At 55.1% G+C, this 16,499-nt stretch overlaps 8 protein-coding genes across 8 annotated transcripts; 2 read left to right on the forward strand and 6 right to left on the reverse strand.

The window, feature by feature from the left end:
* Positions 1-25: 25 nt before the first annotated feature.
* CCMA1212_001630 (Mannan polymerase complexes subunit MNN9) lies at positions 26-1,204 on the forward strand (the record flags this gene model as incomplete). The annotated part of the gene is made up of 2 exons (XM_073699048.1): positions 26-1,123; positions 1,184-1,204. 2 exons carry the CDS (start codon positions 26-28, stop codon positions 1,202-1,204), a joined length of 1,119 nt encoding a protein of 372 aa, XP_073562224.1.
* An 840-nt stretch (positions 1,205-2,044) lies between these two features.
* CCMA1212_001631 (Ubiquitin-conjugating enzyme E2 pex4) lies at positions 2,045-2,653 on the reverse strand (the record flags this gene model as incomplete). The annotated part of the gene is made up of 2 exons (XM_073699049.1): positions 2,478-2,653; positions 2,045-2,370 (listed from the first exon to the last, which is right to left on the reverse strand). The coding sequence occupies exons 1-2, from the start codon at positions 2,644-2,646 to the stop codon at positions 2,045-2,047; spliced, it is 495 nt and encodes a 164-aa protein (XP_073562225.1). The 5' UTR covers positions 2,647-2,653.
* A 689-nt stretch (positions 2,654-3,342) lies between these two features.
* Positions 3,343-4,332, reverse strand: CCMA1212_001632 (uncharacterized protein; the record flags this gene model as incomplete). The annotated part of the gene is made up of 1 exon (XM_073699050.1): positions 3,343-4,332. One exon carries the CDS (start codon positions 4,330-4,332, stop codon positions 3,343-3,345), a length of 990 nt encoding a protein of 329 aa, XP_073562226.1.
* A 68-nt stretch (positions 4,333-4,400) lies between these two features.
* CCMA1212_001633 (Prenylated Rab acceptor 1) lies at positions 4,401-4,988 on the reverse strand (the record flags this gene model as incomplete). The annotated part of the gene is made up of 1 exon (XM_073699051.1): positions 4,401-4,988. One exon carries the CDS (start codon positions 4,986-4,988, stop codon positions 4,401-4,403), a length of 588 nt encoding a protein of 195 aa, XP_073562227.1.
* Positions 4,989-7,438: 2,450 nt separating this feature from the next.
* CCMA1212_001634 (Engulfment and cell motility protein 2) lies at positions 7,439-9,559 on the reverse strand (the record flags this gene model as incomplete). The annotated part of the gene is made up of 1 exon (XM_073699052.1): positions 7,439-9,559. One exon carries the CDS (start codon positions 9,557-9,559, stop codon positions 7,439-7,441), a length of 2,121 nt encoding a protein of 706 aa, XP_073562220.1.
* An 850-nt stretch (positions 9,560-10,409) lies between these two features.
* On the forward strand, positions 10,410-11,130 carry CCMA1212_001635 (uncharacterized protein; the record flags this gene model as incomplete). The annotated part of the gene is made up of 2 exons (XM_073699053.1): positions 10,410-10,710; positions 10,802-11,130. 2 exons carry the CDS (start codon positions 10,410-10,412, stop codon positions 11,128-11,130), a joined length of 630 nt encoding a protein of 209 aa, XP_073562221.1.
* CCMA1212_001636 (uncharacterized protein) lies at positions 10,765-11,139 on the reverse strand (the record flags this gene model as incomplete). Its single annotated transcript, XM_073699054.1, has 1 exon — positions 10,765-11,139. One exon carries the CDS (start codon positions 11,137-11,139, stop codon positions 10,765-10,767), a length of 375 nt encoding a protein of 124 aa, XP_073562222.1.
* Positions 11,140-11,682: 543 nt separating this feature from the next.
* CCMA1212_001637 (Oxysterol-binding-like protein) lies at positions 11,683-13,699 on the reverse strand (the record flags this gene model as incomplete). The annotated part of the gene is made up of 7 exons (XM_073699055.1): positions 11,683-12,043; positions 12,106-12,419; positions 12,475-12,724; positions 12,781-13,059; positions 13,111-13,221; positions 13,282-13,510; positions 13,591-13,699. The coding sequence occupies 7 exons, from the start codon at positions 13,697-13,699 to the stop codon at positions 11,683-11,685; spliced, it is 1,653 nt and encodes a 550-aa protein (XP_073562223.1).
* Positions 13,700-16,499: the final 2,800 nt, after the last annotated feature.

The raw sequence follows: 16,499 nt of genomic DNA on the forward strand, positions 1-16,499 counted from the left end.
CCCCCCCCCCACCGGCTTCGCTGCCATGGCTCGTCCCATGGGGTCGGTCCGCCTCAAGAAGGCCAATCCCTCGACGCTGATCCTGGGCGCCGTGCTCTGCATCTTCATCATCATCTTCCTCGTCTCGCCCTCGAGTCCCGCCTCGGCCTCCCGCCTGTCCATTGTCTCGGCCCAGCACCATCTGTCGCCCCCTACCTCGCCGTACCAGAGCCCGCGGTCGGGCGCCGTCCAGGGCCCGCCGCCCGTTACGCGATACAACCTCAACAAGGTCACCGTCACGTCCGATCCCGTCCGGAACCAGGAGCACATCCTGATCCTCACGCCCATGGCCCGCTTCTACCAGGAATACTGGGATAACCTCCTGCGGTTGAACTACCCCCACGAGCTCATCACCCTGGGCTTCATTCTGCCCAAGACGAAGGAGGGCAACCAGGCGACGTCCATGTTGCAGAAGCAGATCCAAAAGACGCAGAACCATGGCCCGGAGAAGGACCGCTTCAAGAGCATCATCATTCTGCGCCAGGACTTTGACCCTGCCGTAGTATCCCAGGACGAGAGCGAGCGGCACAAGTTGGCCAATCAAAAAGCACGACGAGAGGTCATGGCCAAGGCTCGCAACTCGCTGCTCTTTACGACGCTGGGCCCGTCCACCTCGTGGGTGCTGTGGCTCGACGCCGACATTGTCGAGACTGCCCCCACGCTGATCCAGGATCTCGCTTCCCACGACAAGCCCATCATCGTTGCCAACTGCTTCCAGAAGTACTACGACCCCGAGAGCAAGAAGATGGCCGAGCGGCCGTACGACTTCAACAGCTGGCAGGACAGCGAGACGGCGCTCAAGATGGCGGAGCAGATGGGGCCGGATGACATCCTGCTGGAGGGGTACGCAGAACTCGCCACCTACAGAACTCTGCTCGCGTACATGAGCACGCCCGGCGGCTCCAAGGATCTGGTGGTGCCCCTCGACGGCGTCGGTGGCACCGCGTTGCTGGTCAAGGCTGACGTCCACCGTGATGGAGCCATGTTCCCTCCGTTTGCCTTTTACCATCTGATTGAGAGCGAGGGCTTTGCCAAGATGGCTAAGCGGTTGGGATGGCAGCCATACGGGCTTCCCAACTACAAGGTACGTTCATCAGCCTCTTGTCCCAAGATACCCCCCCAAATCTAACATGAGGTTCCTCAGGTCTACCATTATAATGAGTAAATCGAATATTTATACCCAAATCTTCATTTCTCTTCCACTTTATGCTGATAGGGAGGCCCTTTTTCCCCTGTCGCTTCATATCATTCGGGTTACGACTACTGTTGAGCTGAGCCTCGACGGCGTCAGGGGCTAGGAAGAAGGAAACGGAGGACAACAGTCTGTACTCTCTTTTCTTCTTACAACATTTGTTGAACTCGTTTCGAAGGAATATTCGGGGTGTCTTGGGTAGGAAGTGAGGGCAGGCAGGCAAGGTCAGGCACGGCGCGGGCGTTCCTTTTCTCGTTGGAAGCATCTAACCCAACCTTTTCAACCTCTCCGGCATCTGAATCTCATATATAGAAAATCCCCCTTCCCCCCCCCCTCTTTCTTAATGATTTCTTCTTACACATTTACATTTGGCAATTGGCATGCATCGGCAAGCAGGACTGGAAGGACGAGCGAAACCAGAAGCAAAAGGGGGGAGGCGATGGACGCGGTGGCGGTTATTTTATACTTTGATAGTGTCTTTTTAGTACATGTTCCTCGGGAAGGGGGCTGGGCGGCAGTAGAGCGATGATTGTCACGCACGAGTTGGAATAGAAGCAATGAAATGCGACGCAAATGAAGAAGATGCTTTCTGAATTCCACGTATCCCTGACGCTGGTCCGCGACCGGATCCCTTTTCTTTTCGTAGTCGTTCCATCCATCCATTACCTTGAAATTATCCAAACCAACCGGTCCATCATTATGCCCCCAACCGTCAACAAACTACCATCAAACATATAAACACCAAAAAATCGTAGCAATATCACAGACCCAACCCATCGCCCGATCCCTCATCAATTCCCCTTTCCACCCCCCTTAAGGCCCATCATACCTCCCCTCCGCCTCCGAACACCAATACTCAACCAGCTTCCTCGTCCCCAGCACGTCCCCGCCCCTCAGCAGCGCCGCAACGTCCACGTTCAGCGGGCTGTCCGTCTCGGGATACCCCAGCAGCATGCGCACCGCCCGCACGCACTGCAGCACGCTGTACGTCGGCGTCCACTTGTCCTTGAGCAGGTCGAGGCAGATCTCGCCCGACTGCAGCGCAATGTTGGGGTGCACGATGGGGGTGACGAAGCGCATCTTGGGCGGCTGGAGGGGGTACTGCGGCGGGATCTGGATGTGCAGGAGCCAGCGGCCTTCTACATTTCCCACCCGTGTCACAGGTTAGCCAGATCAAATTCGTCCCAGCATAGGAGAAAAAGAGGTGAAGAGCGTAAATGAAGGGGGGGAGAACGAAGAAGCGCACCGTCGTAGCCGGAGCCAATTTCTCGTCCGTTAATCACAGCCTCCCACTCGAACAAGTCGTCCTCGTTGATCGGGCCGAGCCTTTCCACGCCCTTTTCGTCTTTGCGCTCTTTGCGCCAGGATTCGAGTTCTTTGATGAGGCGCTTTGCTCCGCTTCTTGCGCTCGACATGTTTGCTCTTTATGTTCTTGTGTTTCGTTCAAAGGGAGGGAGGGTCGCAGATGGGCAGGTAAGGCAGACAAAGATGGATTGATTGTTGTAATAAACGTAGCTGGGGAGTAAATAGAAGGGAAAAGGGTATATTGTTTCGCTTCGCTGGTAGACGTAAAACACAACAGAAACAAAAAGAAGAAGAAAGACGCCAAGTCCTGCGGATGCTGTAGGCAAGGTAGTAATATTACGGGTTATGGAAATTGGGAGGGAGCAAGAATAATAAACAACGAGCGAGGCTGGAGATGGGAGGGAGCTGAAAGGCAGGGATTAGATGCCAGTCAGTGCATGTCACCCACAGCCGCGGTACATTGTTAGTCAGCAGGCTGGACAGAAGCAGGTGAATATCAAGACTCACGATCTGAGCTCTGGGGCAAAGACGAGCATTCTTTCAAATTTTTCAAACAAGGATTAGGCTCGCCGAGGATAGTATCCCACTGAAGATGACTAAATCTCAATACGAGGCTGGTTACTTGATCCTGATCCTGAAGAGTATGGGCGAACGAGCACCACGAGATGAACAGCTACGTAAGCCTTGCCCGCGCCGGACACGCAGCATGATGACTTCTTCGTAATGTCCAAAGTCTAGAAATAGATATAGATTCATCATAAGAATACGAGCCTACAATCAAACTTTTGCCGTAAAAACAGACCGAATCAACGCGCATCATCCCTCTTCTTCCTCCGCACTCCCGACGACGCCCCTGAGCCAGTCGTCGTCTTACTCGACACCGTCCTCCTTGACGACGCAGACTCGGGCTTCTTTCTCGATGCTGAACGCGTGCGGGACGAAGCTGGCTCGGGTCCGGTAGGAGACTCGGGTTCCACCTCAACGACAATCTCCTCCCTGCCCTTGGCGGCACGACTCGACTTCTCCTCTACCAACGCCAGTTCCTCGCTGGTCTCGTCAGAGCTTTGCCTTCTGGACGAATCCCGTCGGCTCCATTCAGCCGACTCGGGTCGGCCACGGCGCGACATGGAACTCAGGTCAGACTGACCAGAGCTGTGCCGCTTGGGCGCAGAAGTAGAACCGCGAGGCCCAGTCGTTAGGTATTGAAAGGGATCTTTTGGCGAGTCCTCGTGGATGCTCGATGGCCGAGATGTGGAGCTGCCCGACTTTGGCCGGCGCGAGCTGGAGTGAGGGGGAAAGTAGCCCATCTGCGGCGATGCCTCATCTTCTTCCACCGCGTCGCTGCCGGAAGGCTGCCTGGACAAAGAGCCGGAGCCGGACGCCAGGCGCGAAGAAGAGCTTCCCAGTCGAGCCATGGACCCAAACTGGGCAAGCGGTATGGCCACACGTTCCTCGCGCCGCCTGCGGTTCCTGCGCTCCTCCGCCTCCATGCGCTTCTGCCTCCGTTCCAGGGCCGCAATCTCCTCCTTGCTGAGCCGTACGTCGGCCCGGCCCTTTGCCTGAGCCTTTTCAATCCGGTAGAGCGCCTTTTGCACCAAGGCCTCCTCGCGTTCATCGACATATCCCTCGTCTGAGTAGTCCTCGTCGTAGCTATCCCCAGATGAACTGTCATCTTCGTCCTCCGTATCGTAGCGGCGGCGGTCGCGACGCACAAGGCCGCCTTCTCCAGTCTCCCCATCCTCGTCGGATACCAACTCCTCCACCCGACCTCCGTATTGCGCAGCATCCCCACTCATTTCCCTCCGCCCGCGCCGCGATGGTCTTCCCCATTGGGGCGCAAATTTGGGAGCTCGCGGCCGACCATTTAGACCGCCTCCCCGGAAAAAGCCTCATCGATAGGCTTGTCCATGAAACTCGCGTGACCCTGATGGCGGTTAGCAAAGGCAAGGCCGCCCAGTGCTGTCTCGGGAGTGCCACTTACAAGAATACTCGCGCCGCTCGCTCCAATGAGCCAGAGCAGGGTCGAGAAAGGAGAGGAAATAAGACCGATGGGAATGCTGATAACCAACAGACCAGTCCAGAGCTGCGAGGTGGTCGCCCTGAACGTTCCGATCTCGAGGTCGCGTCCGTCCAGCTTGCTGATGCAGAACATGCCCGACACCACAAAGATGATATCAAAGAGCAGCAGCCAGTTGGTCAGCAGGGCGTAGACGCTGAGCATGAGGAAGACGACGGCATAGTTGCTGGAGAAGTGGCTCAGGTTGTAGTTGACGCGGGACTGCACCTCGCCAAAGTTGGCCGGCTTGGACAGGCGCTTGAAGTCGAAGAACTCGGAGATGGGGCGCAGGTTGGAGAAGCGGCCGCTCAGAGGTCCCGCGCGCAGGCCCTGGAAGCGCTCTCCCAGGTTGAGGCGGGACGTGATGAGGTCGAGGGGGATCTGGATGCGAGACATTTTGGATAGACGTTGTGCTGTTCGTTCGTCTTGGGTTCGCTGCACCACCGAATCGACTGGAGATATGTGCAAGGTCTGAAGCTAGCTGAGCTGAGCTGATGGGCCGTTACTTGTTGTCTGTACGCGCAGGTCCAAGGAGGGATCAGGCAACAGCGACAGGAGATGCCACGGTAAGCCGATAGCGATGAGGTTCCTTCCGCGCAGTAGGGAAGATGCAAGGAGAGCTAGAAGCAGAAAAAGAGGAGCCAATCAGCAAGCGATGCTCCTAATACGCGATCCGCGTGGAGGCGCTGAGTTGAAAGCGAGGCTTGCGCGGCCGGGTACGCAGTCCAACAGCCGATGAATGCGTCCGGATGGCGATGCCGGCCAGTCCGCGACCAATTGAATAGGTACCCTGTCCACGAGGAGGAATTGCCGTGCCGATGGAGCAAAAAGGAGAGAACACGTACCAGAGTCTGGAGGAAGTGACAGATTGACTCGAGCTGTGCAGAAGCGCGAGTTTGGCAAAAGGAGGAAAAGGTGGTCGATCGCTTTTCCAAACTTTTTTTAATTGGTGTCTGGTTTAGAGTTCGGAAGTTCCTGGATGCGATGCCAGGGGGTTCTGCAAACGAGGTACGTGGCAATGACACGAAGCCACTAAAAGGAAGAAAATCGGGAGGATTTTTGGTGCCTTCAGCCACCACCCAGAACAACTTCTTGTTTCAGGCCTATTTTTGGGCCAATTTCCCACCTAGAGCATCACATGCAAAGTCAGAGGAGCTGCGTGCCATGGAAGTGTTGATGCATGAAAGAAGCAAAAGAAACATATTCTTAGCTGGCCCAATGTCTCTCGATCTGGACCTCACTATTCAAACCTTCCTCTCCTCCGGTTTTCTGCTTCTTCTTCCTCTTCCTTTTCCACAACACGGCTGGCATGTAGCAGTACGTACCTGAATTGCCGGGCCCCCGCAACCCCTCCTCAGGAAGCGCAGACCGCCACCTGATGGGATTCGTCGTCGTATCTCCTCTCTCTCTCCTCAGGTCGAAACCTCGGTGAAACGAGGGAAAAGAGAAGGGATCGAAGAAGGAGGATACGAAAGAAAGAAAGAGGGGAGAGGAGAGGAAGAGAGGAAGAGAGGAAGAAAAGGTAGAAAAAGAGAAAGAAGGAGGGGCGGACGTGACTGACCGCAGCCGTGGACAATCGGGCACCTACAGGTACAGTAGCGGATGCAGCACCTCACCACACCTGAACTGAGTCGTTTTCGCTTATACCTGTACAGTTACTCGTACATTGAAGCCATTCACGTCTTACCCACTCTGCTGCAGCTCCAGGTCACCGCTCGCTGGCTCGAGCGCGGCGAATGGAATCCCAGACCAGCTGTCTTGCAGAAATGGACTGAAGAATTGAGTGCTCAGACGAGTTACTTTTTGCTGATTGGCACCTGTGATGGCGACAATGGTTGCGTATTTGATACGGGTGTCTACAGTACTTGCATCGACCAAGACCTTGGAGGTCGGTACTGGTCCTTGGCCCGAGATGTTGCACACCGATGGCGCGGTGAGCGCCTGCAGCATACCTCTACTACTAGTATTATTATTATTACTACTACTGTCATCACAGGCGTCTTGCTGGAATACTGTATTGTATCTTGTTCAAATGAGCCTCCGTTCACAAGGGTCAAAAATATCGCCATTCATCCGAGCGGCGTCTCCCCATCCCGCACGTCCTGCTTATATGCGAACGTGTCGCCCATGCAATGGTGGGAAGCACGAACCCAGCCCAGTTCGGGCACCCATCATCAAAGCATGAATACCTAATCAAAAGACGCACCTCATTTGCCTGTCCGTCAATCTCGTTAATTATCGAGTCGCAGATGCAGAAACCAAGGTATTATCTGCACGACTGTGCCTTGATAACGCTTCTTGCACGCCATCGACGTATAGAACCCAGCATCTGTCGAAGGCCATCGGATACGACATACGCTGATGTATAATCGGAAGGCCCGTTGCAGTCCCCTTAGCAGGCCGGCTCTCACAGCTGTTGACGATTACTGCTAATACGCCAAAAAAACAGCACACAGTTTGTCGAGACAAGGGTAATGGCACGATTGCAGAGACAAATGGTAGTCTTGATTAAGGTAAGTATGTATCGTAGATACCTAAGGTATGTACCCTCCTGTCCCTTCGTCATCCACATCGTTCTCGTCGAGGCCATGACCACCTCCCAGGACACACATAGAAGTGATCCTGTAGTATTATACAAGATGTAATAATATGTCATGCATACAAGAGTACAAGAAAGGGGTAACCCAACGCACAACCAGTTGATGCTCTCACTATGCCAGACCTGCCGTTCAAAGATGGGGTATATGTCGCAAACAAAAGAAAACAGCAAAAATTGACTGAGTTAGACGGACAAATAAAACAAGCAAGGAATAGAAAAGGCACCGTAAAGAGGATGTCCGGGCAGCTCAGACTTCGTAGAAATAGTCCTCGTCCAGTCCCTCTCGGCTGGGCACGATCCCGCCTCTGGGAGGTGCGTCGTCCATCCTCACGTTGAGCAGCCGAATCTTCAGCCCGTATCCGCACACCAGGTTGACCAGCTTGCTCGTCTCCGCCGTGATGGGCGCCTGGTTCAAGATCATCAACATGCCGTCGAGCCACTCCGAAGCCACGCTATGGCTCGTGGGCCAGAGGGATAGGATGGGCTGTTCCTTTGCCTCTCCGCCGGCGGCCGCATCCGGGTTCACGAAGCTGTATATCGTAATCTTCGTCGTCGACTTCTCTGCACCGCCAGCCAGGTTTTGAATCGTCGCCCCGCTGGCCGTCGTCTTGGAGTCGTCGTTGGACGCAGAGACGTTGGACACCACGGAACTGATTGTTGTGAGATCAATCTTCTCCGCCAAGCTGTTCAAGCCCGGATCTTGCGCCATCTGCTTCTCAAAGTCGGTGTAGTGCAGGAACCGGCGGTTGTGCGACAGCCTGGCGAACCTCCAGGGCTTGTTCTCTCCCGTCTCATCCCTCTGTGACGCTGGCCGATGGAACCAAGCGCCTTGGAGAAGGCACCGGACTCTCTGCTCCTTGACAAACTGCAGGGCTTCCTGCTTCAGAACGTCTCGCACCTGGTGGAGATGCTTGCCCCAGGTTTCCTCAAACGACATTTCAAGCAGGTCCATCTGCAGCTCCCGAAGCCTGGCAATATCGTACTCGAGCAAATCATCCTCCACCTCGGCAATGTCGCAAGTTCGAGGGCATTGGCCAGCAACCCGCTCTATCAAGATGCGCACCAGCTCCGCCACCTTGTCAAAGTCTTCGGACACGGCCCCTGTGGCTTTCCAGATGCGAAAGAAGCTGTGAAGCCCGGCCGAGTGCAGGCGGGGCCACTGTAGGAGCAAAGGCCGAAACACCCTGTCGTAGTCTTTGGTTTCGACTCCCTGGTATCCCTTGGTGTCCTCCACATCTGCCTTGTCCACGTCAAAGTGCTCGTAGAGCATCATCGTCACAGCCAAGCTCGCTCGGGCAACGGGGCAGCGCTCATGCAACGGCCTCGAGGCCTGCTCCAACAGCAGCTTCTGGAACCTGTCTTCGTGCTTGCGCACGTAGTCTGTCAAGTCCATCAAGCCGAGATATCCAGCCACATCAAAGTCCTGCGCGGGGCTCTCCGTCTCGAAGCCAAGCCTCCTCCATTTCTCAGGACTGTGCTTCCTATCCTGCCTGGTCGCCGTGGTGTCGCCCGAGCCCTCTCGGACATGGCCGTTGGTCGTAGATCGGTCTGGCGCGCTCGAAAGGTGCAAGCTCTTGAGCGAGCGTCTGTGTTCGGGCCGCTCCAGGTCCACCCGCACGTCTCTCCACTTCCTGATGATGACTTTGGTCAAGTTCTGAAACTCCATGGCAGGGTGCGCCAGGTCCTGCAGCCCGGTGCCCTGCATCAGCTTGCAAACCGCCCTGATCAAGCCGAGGTCTTGCAGCCGCTTCATAAGCTTGGGCCACTCCTCGCCAGCGGCCTTGCCCGTGCCGCTGGCCATGACGCTCTTGGTCGATAGCGAGTCCCGAATCAGCGCGTTGACCAGCATGAGCGCATTCGCACAGAGGGCGTGGTCGGCGCTGTTGAGCTGCTGCACGACGACGTCGAAGAACTGCGGGTACACGGCGACGGCCGGCTTGAGCGCCCGGAAGCCAGAAGCCGCCGCTCCCTGATCTCGGCTCGGCGGCTCGGGGCCGCTCGACTGCGAATGCCCGACCAGGGCGACGAGAATCGACATTGCGCCCCGAAGGATGTTAACCAGGGGGTTGGTGACGATGAGTTCCACTACGCGCTCGACCAACTCGCTGGCCGTCGGGCCCTCGAAGATGTCCCATCCCATGTCGACCTCGAGCAGCCTCGTCAGGCTCTGCAGCGCATAGGCCAGCGTGTTGCCGCCGGAGCTCATGATGAGGCGGCGCAGGATGACGAGGCCGCCGGAGGAGATGAAGACGTCGGCGAAGGAGGGATCGTTGATGGACGACTGCAGCTTGAAGACGGCCATCTTACGGGCCGCATCTTCGGGGCTCGCCAAGCGAGAGAGCAGCGCGGGGATGTCTGCTTGATCCATGGTGCGAATTTGGGGGGATATCTAAAGAGTAAGGAGAAGAAGAGGGGGGGGGGGAGAGAAGAGAAGAGAAGAGGTTCAGGTTCACCAAACGCACGTGTCTTGGTGATGGTGCGATGATGATGGATTCATTGCTCTGCTGTCGGCCGCAAGATAAACGAGTGTATGATCTGGGGGAGAATCAGCGGCTCGGGACGGCCGCTCGAGGACGGTGAAAGGCTCTGGCGAAGCGTCGAGTCTCTCTCCAGCGTCAGGGGATATGATTAAAGGCATGGCCCAATCAAGCCTAGCCCGGTGATGGCTTTCTGCAGGTCCCCCAGCTTAGTGCCGCTTGCCGCAAGGCGCGCGTCGGGCGCGTTTCTGCAGCCTTCCCAAAGCGATGGAGCGGGTATCAATACGAGGGGCGCTGTAAGTCGGTGCATTATGTGGAGGATGAGAAATGCTTGGGATTGATGATAGATGAGATTTGAGATCTGAGCTACTAGAACAGTCACATGCAATTAACGCTTGTTGGTGATTATAAACTCTGGTGCACGAATCCCTGGATTCTACAGATTACTCAGGAACAACAGCTCGCATGGAAACTTACTCGCACAGGTAATAATTCCACCCCCATTCTGCGGCTGATTCCAGGTGGGTCGACCAACTTCCACAACGCTTCAGCCACGCACGTGACTCAGCCTCGCCCCCCAAGGCCTGTGGCGTAGTCCAAGCTTTCTTTAGCCCATGATTTCTTTCCTATCCCAATCCTCACATCGAACCAAAAAATACCCCATATCATCATCAAAGCCAAAAGGAACAAGATCTCTCAAACGGAACAACAAGGATACATTGACACGATACGCACGCAATCATGGCCAACTTCCTTGCCTCCATCTTCGGCACCGAGCTCGACAAAGTCAACTGCTCCTTCTACTTCAAAATCGGCGCCTGCCGCCACGGCGACCGCTGCTCGCGCAAGCACGTCAAGCCCTCGTACAGCCAGACCATCCTCATGCCCAACCTGTACCAGAACCCGGCCTACGACCCCAAGAACAGGATGAACCCCTCGCAGCTGCAGAACCACTTTGACGCCTTTTACGAGGACATTTGGTGCGAGCTGTGCAAGTACGGCGAGCTCGAGGAACTCGTCGTCTGCGACAACAACAATGACCGTACGTTTCCCTTCCCCCTTCCCTTCTCTCCCCTCCCCCCCCATTCTTTCACTCTCACTTCAAGGAAGCTAACGTGATTCCCTGGTAACAGACCTCATCGGCAACGTCTACGCCCGCTTCAAATACGAAGACTCCGCCTCCGCCGCCTGCGAGGCCCTCAACAGCCGCTGGTACGCCGCCCGCCCCATCTACTGCGAGCTCTCCCCCGTCACCGACTTCCGCGAGGCCTGCTGCCGCCTCAACTCGGGCGAGGGCTGCGTCCGCGGCGGCTTCTGCAACTTCATCCACCGCAAGAACCCTTCCGAGGAGCTCGACCGCGAGCTCACCCTCAGCACCAAGAAGTGGCTCAAGATGCGCGGCCGCGACGAGCGCAGCCAGAGCAGGTCGCCCACCCCCGAGCCCAGCAGGAGGAGGTTCTGATTGAAACATTTCGAGAAAAGAGAGAGTGAGAAAGTACAAGGTGTTTAGGGGAGGTCGATTTACGCGCGTTTGATGTCTTATAATGCTTTTTTCTTTTTTTTTCCGGGATCTAGGGATAAAACCAGGGACATGTGTACTCTTTGCGCTCGAGGCTTGGCGTTCCGGTGGGCATCTTGTCATGATGTAGAGCATGGTTAATTTGGAGGTCATCACAGGCAAAGAGAGTTTTACGATTCTTAGCAGTGTATCGAGCATTCTACGAAGAACAAGAAGATTTGATATGACCTAACTGATATATAATATGCCAGCCCTCCCCGACATTGCAGTCCCGTCGCATAATGTATGCCCGTGTTGAAACCCAAGACACCTGCTCCCGCCAACGGAAAATCAAGCACAAATGCGTGATGAAGCGAGCCCATGTACATTGTAGCCTGGCCAGAAGTTTGCGCCGTTATTCTGTCAGGGTATTTATTTCCCTACCCGCCTAGCCAATGATTACGCCCAAGATTTTCGTGCCTCACGCAACCTCCTTTTTGTTCGAGCCAACCGTTTCTACAGTAGGTCACCGCCATCAGCCTGCAAGTCCTTCTTCATATCCTGGGCAAAGTCGATCAAGGGCCCGTCTGCCGGCTTGCCCGTCGCGGCGAGCATGCGCTCGATCTCGTCTGGTGACTTTGCGGCCGGTGCGGGAGTCTCCTCGTTCCCAAAGTCAATCAGGCTGTCACCTTCCTTGGGCTCTTCGACCGCAGGCTCCAGGGGTTTTTCGGCCGCAGGTCCAACGGGCTGCTGGGCCACCTTCGACGAGGATGCTGGTGGTGGGATGGAAGTCCCTTTGTCCACTGTCTGACCGGGCAAAATGGGGTAAATGGCGAGGATCTGCTCCGTCTGCTTCTCGGGAGGTGCCGTAGGATCGCTGTGGGGGTGTTAGCTGCTTGATCCAGAGGACACAACATGCAAGGACGACACCAGACATACATGTTAGCATTGATGATCCACTCCAGGCTTTCTTCGCCCTCCTCCGGCTCTCCGGGTGCGCTCCTGACGGCCCGGAAGAGCCGCGGAACCCATTCGATATTCTCCTGAGCCCTGAGGGCAGCCTCTTCGCGCTGCCGGTCTTCAATCTTTGTCTTTTCGTCCGTGGCCAGCTCGTGGTTGCGCTCCTTGACAGCCTTGGCGGTCTTTTCCCACAGCCGCTGGGATTCCCGCTCTTCCTGCTCCGAGATGGGCCGTGTGAGCGGCGCGCTGGGCTTTGCCTTGAGAGCGTCGAAGAACATTTCCCGTTGGCCCGTCTGCGAATCGCCCAGGTCAGCAAAAGTGCGCCAACCCAAGGCATGAGCAACTTACCCTCATATCCTTGATGAACATTTCTTCGCTCCACAGACCGGAAAGTTCATACAGCACTTCGCCAGTGCTTTCCCTCTTGATGACACCGCCAATAGCATTGTAGGTGCCTCCGACCCAGCCTTTTGTTTTGAAGTCGATGTCGGCGGTCAGGTCGAGCTCGGGACACCGGACGAAGCTGTGGTCGCCAAGCTCATACTTCATCTTGCCGAATAGGATTCCTCTCGCATACATGTTGGGCTGTGTCAGGATGCTGTGGCCAATGTTAGCAGCCAGAACCGCCGCGCGGAATCCAGTGGGGTGACTGACTATTGCTCTCCCTTGGTCTTGTCGCTGCCCCGGTTCAGTATCGAAAGAAAAGCAATGCCTTCCATCAAACTGGCAGCAGAGTTGCCCAGGAATCTACTCCGGGGCTTGAGCGTTCCGTCGATTCGGATGTGGTGATGGGGCGCCATGTAGAAGTAACTCGACTTGGGAGGGTGATGCGAGGTCTGCTCGGAGATGTAGTAGGCGCGCTTGTTGTCTTCCAGGTCCCAGTAGCAGGAGAAGATTTCGCCCAGAATCGGATTCAGCGGCTTCTTGACTCCCCTAGTGCTCGATTAGCTAGATGCACCTCTTTTTGCCGGAACGGGCACGTACGGGGGCCGGATGTGCCAGCCGCTCAAGTAAAACTTGACGACGGATACGAATCGCTCGGTGGGATCGTCGATGGTGGGAATGTGCAGGAGCATCTCGGGATGACACATGAAGCTGCAAACCGGTCAGCACGGCTGCCAAACCAGCAGAGCACGACCTCTTGTCGATGCATACTTTGTTATCCTCTCCAGCATGCTTCGGGGCTCGAGAATAAAGGTGGGCAGGACGACGCGGCTGAGGTCCGCGCCGGGGCGCAGCTGGGAGATGATGTGCAAGAGGACTGTAGCGCTGGTGAGCCTGACGGATCCTTTCCTTGTTGCAATTCCTCCATGGTCCTCCTCCTGCTTTCTCCGGTTCTTCAGGGAGCGATGCCGGTGAAGCAGAGCAGCAGCAGCAGAGCAAGCTGAGCTCAGCTCCCCGATGACATCGGCCACGCCAAGCGTCATCTCCCCTCCCCCGCCATTCTGGTGTTGCGCAGCTTACCATTGCCCTGATCCGGCTCCATCACCTGGGTATCGTCATCGTTGTCGATCTTGCCTTCGTCGACCGAGGATCGATTGCCTGCGGGTTGTGCAAACCAGTTGGTTAACATCTTGAAAGAGCCGCACGAGTTTTCCGCCAAAGGTCAGGTAGTTGAAAGGTGTAGGTCGCGCAGTGCCGAGTCAACTCCTCGGAGCTCCAGCTAGGGTGTAGTACGAGGTAGGTAGTAGGTAGGTAATAGGGTGACGGAGGAGAGGATGAGGATGAGTGGGCGTGTAGGGCTAGTGTCCCAGATACGGAAAAGTAAAAAGCTGGAGAAAAGAAAAAGGAAAAAAAGGGTCTTTTTTTGGGTTTTCTCTGCTTTGTACTCGTCGTCTCCTAGACAGGGGCCGGGTATAAGGATGCAAAGGGCAAAGAGGAAGAAAAGAAGAAGTCATCCAGGTGTAAAATGACCGAGGCGGAGGGGGGGGGCAAATGGGCGAGACTCACTGCCAGCCGTCGAGGCTCTGCTCCTCCGGGGGTGAGCTAGCACGGACGAGAGCCCCATGGCCCGAAATTAATGAAGGGTAGCTGTTGAGCTCGGGGGGGAAAGACAACTGCAGGAAAAATAATCCCAGAGGCTGGCAGCGGCCCCTCTGTTCTCCCAGCAATAATAAAAGACGAGAGAGAGGAGATTTAAGATTGAGCTGAGCAAGAGGCCAGGCTCGGAGAAAGGATGTGAGACGCTGTCGCAGGAGCCGCGGTATGCAACTTTCTGAAAGGCTATTGCAGGTCAGAAACAGGCCGAATCGTCAACAGTTCGAGCGTCTGTTCGGGCTTGTATCGTTGCTGATGGGCGGGCGCAAAGCAGGCAGCTTTAAGAGGGTGGCGGGAGCGGTTAACTATGGAATTGGGGGGACTGACGTAGGTTATGCTAGGGGCGGGCGTGGGCTTTAGAGGTCCGTCGGCGCCGTAGGAAACGATAAGAGTGAGGCTTTGCAGGTGGGAATGCGAAATGACCAGGTCCCTAGGGCATGGGCTCCGAATCCGCGGGCCCGGGATAGTGAGTGAGTGAGTGGCGAGAAGAGGAGGGAAGCGAGGAGAAATGAGGGTAGAAGAGAAGCGAAGGAAGAGAGCAAGAGAGAAGAGAAGCTACGCCAAGCTGCGGCATGCACTATAAGGGAGTAGAAAACCAGGGCAGGGAGCATGCTCTTCACGCTCCAGTGGCCATGGAAAGCAAGGTCAGGTAACAACAGCAGTTGTACAGAAGCCAGCGTCGGTGAGTGATGAGCTGATCTACGGGAGCAACTGCTGGAAAGTGAATGATAACCCATGTATCGTTTCTACTCAAGGTAAGGTCGAACGTTGGCCTGCAGCGGGCGTTGGCGCCGGCTTCATCCAGATACCAGCAATCGGGGTGCCTACAGCAGGTCGGAGATTCTCAAGGGCATTCGCAGTCTACACACGCTCTTAACGATTAGACAGGTGAGGCCTCTCTGATGATGATGCCACGACAGCCAATCCAGACAATGGGCGGCAAAAGTTCGCAGGGACAAAGAACTTGATCGAGGGCCAAGCCACATGTCAATATCCACGCCTTGAACAAGGTAGGTATCCAGTACACGTAGCAAAAACTGCATCGTCACATGCAAATTACGTACTTTCTACCTGCGCAACCCCCCGATGACGTTGCCGCTAAGCTTGTCACAAGCGCCTGAAAAAAAAAAAAAAAAAAAAAAAATAGAACGTAACAAATCGGCTTTGCTGGATCTGGTCGGAGCGACAAATCGGCTCCTTGGGTGTGCTGAAATCTTGATTATCTCAGCGGAACACTGCAGATGCTTGAAACAGGCTCAGCATTTGTCACGAGGCAGTTCATTGAGAAGTCTGGATGACTATCAAGACGTCTTTTACTTCACATCTGCTGGTGAGTCACTGTTTCCTTGAACCACTATAACGACCTACCCAATAAGCTGGCTAGGTATGCTCGTAAACAGCTGCTAATGCGGCGCCATACAAGGCACAGCTCCTCCCAGCCAGATTGAGCATCGTGCCAATATACCGCCCTACAACTGGACCGCCTGCATCTCTCAACAAAGACGCAGCACAAGGATACCGTACCCCCTCACTGATAGGTAGGTTGAGTGGGTAGACAAACAGAACATTACAGAAGGCTATTACAATCTGTATTGCTCTCCTCCCGCCCAGAGCAGCTCAGCATCAAAATCAGCAGCAGGGAACGACAGCAAGCCCATCAGCAGCCAACAGACAGCATCTTACAGCCCCCGGAGAAACGCATCAACGCACAAGACTATCAGATCCTCCTCCCCCAACAAAAGTCCCGACCCCAGGTCCCGACCTTTTCCTCGCCTCATGTAAATTCTCTCATCCATCAAAAATCTTCATACGTAAGGGTACATAGTAAGATATAGTTAAAAACTAAAGTATGCAAATGGGACCCCTCGGCCACGGAACTCTCGCCGAGCCGCCGATCCCCAGAATTCAAAAGCAGCATTCTCGGAGTCGCTATAAACTCCGCCGACTGCCATCACGCAAGGCTCACATCAAACCCCAGCCCGAAACAACGAATCAGTACGGTACAACTACGTAGAGCCTCCATATTGGACGAAGCCCCAAGCAAGAGGATAGAACAAAGATTCCCTTTCCTCATGTAAGGGAGACCACGCGACCCCCCTCCAAGCCCGCCGCTCCCGAAGTCAATGCCATTGCACATGGCATTACATTACCTTTTCTATATCACAGAACATCCAAGCCGCCACGGAGCCCCTTTATCGAGTTAGGCCGGCCCTTTCTTTCCAGAATCAGGGAAAGATACCTCGAAAAAAAAAAAAAAAAAAAAAAAAAAAAAAAAAAAAAAAAAAAAAAAAAAAAAAAAAAAAAAAAAGGACATCTTGTCTTCCGTGCAAGATGAA

The sequence above is a fragment of the Trichoderma ghanense genome (genome assembly GCF_004382785.1).
Source record: "Trichoderma ghanense strain CCMA-1212 chromosome Unknown scaffold_1, whole genome shotgun sequence".
Classification (NCBI taxonomy): Eukaryota; Fungi; Ascomycota; class Sordariomycetes; order Hypocreales; family Hypocreaceae; genus Trichoderma; species Trichoderma ghanense.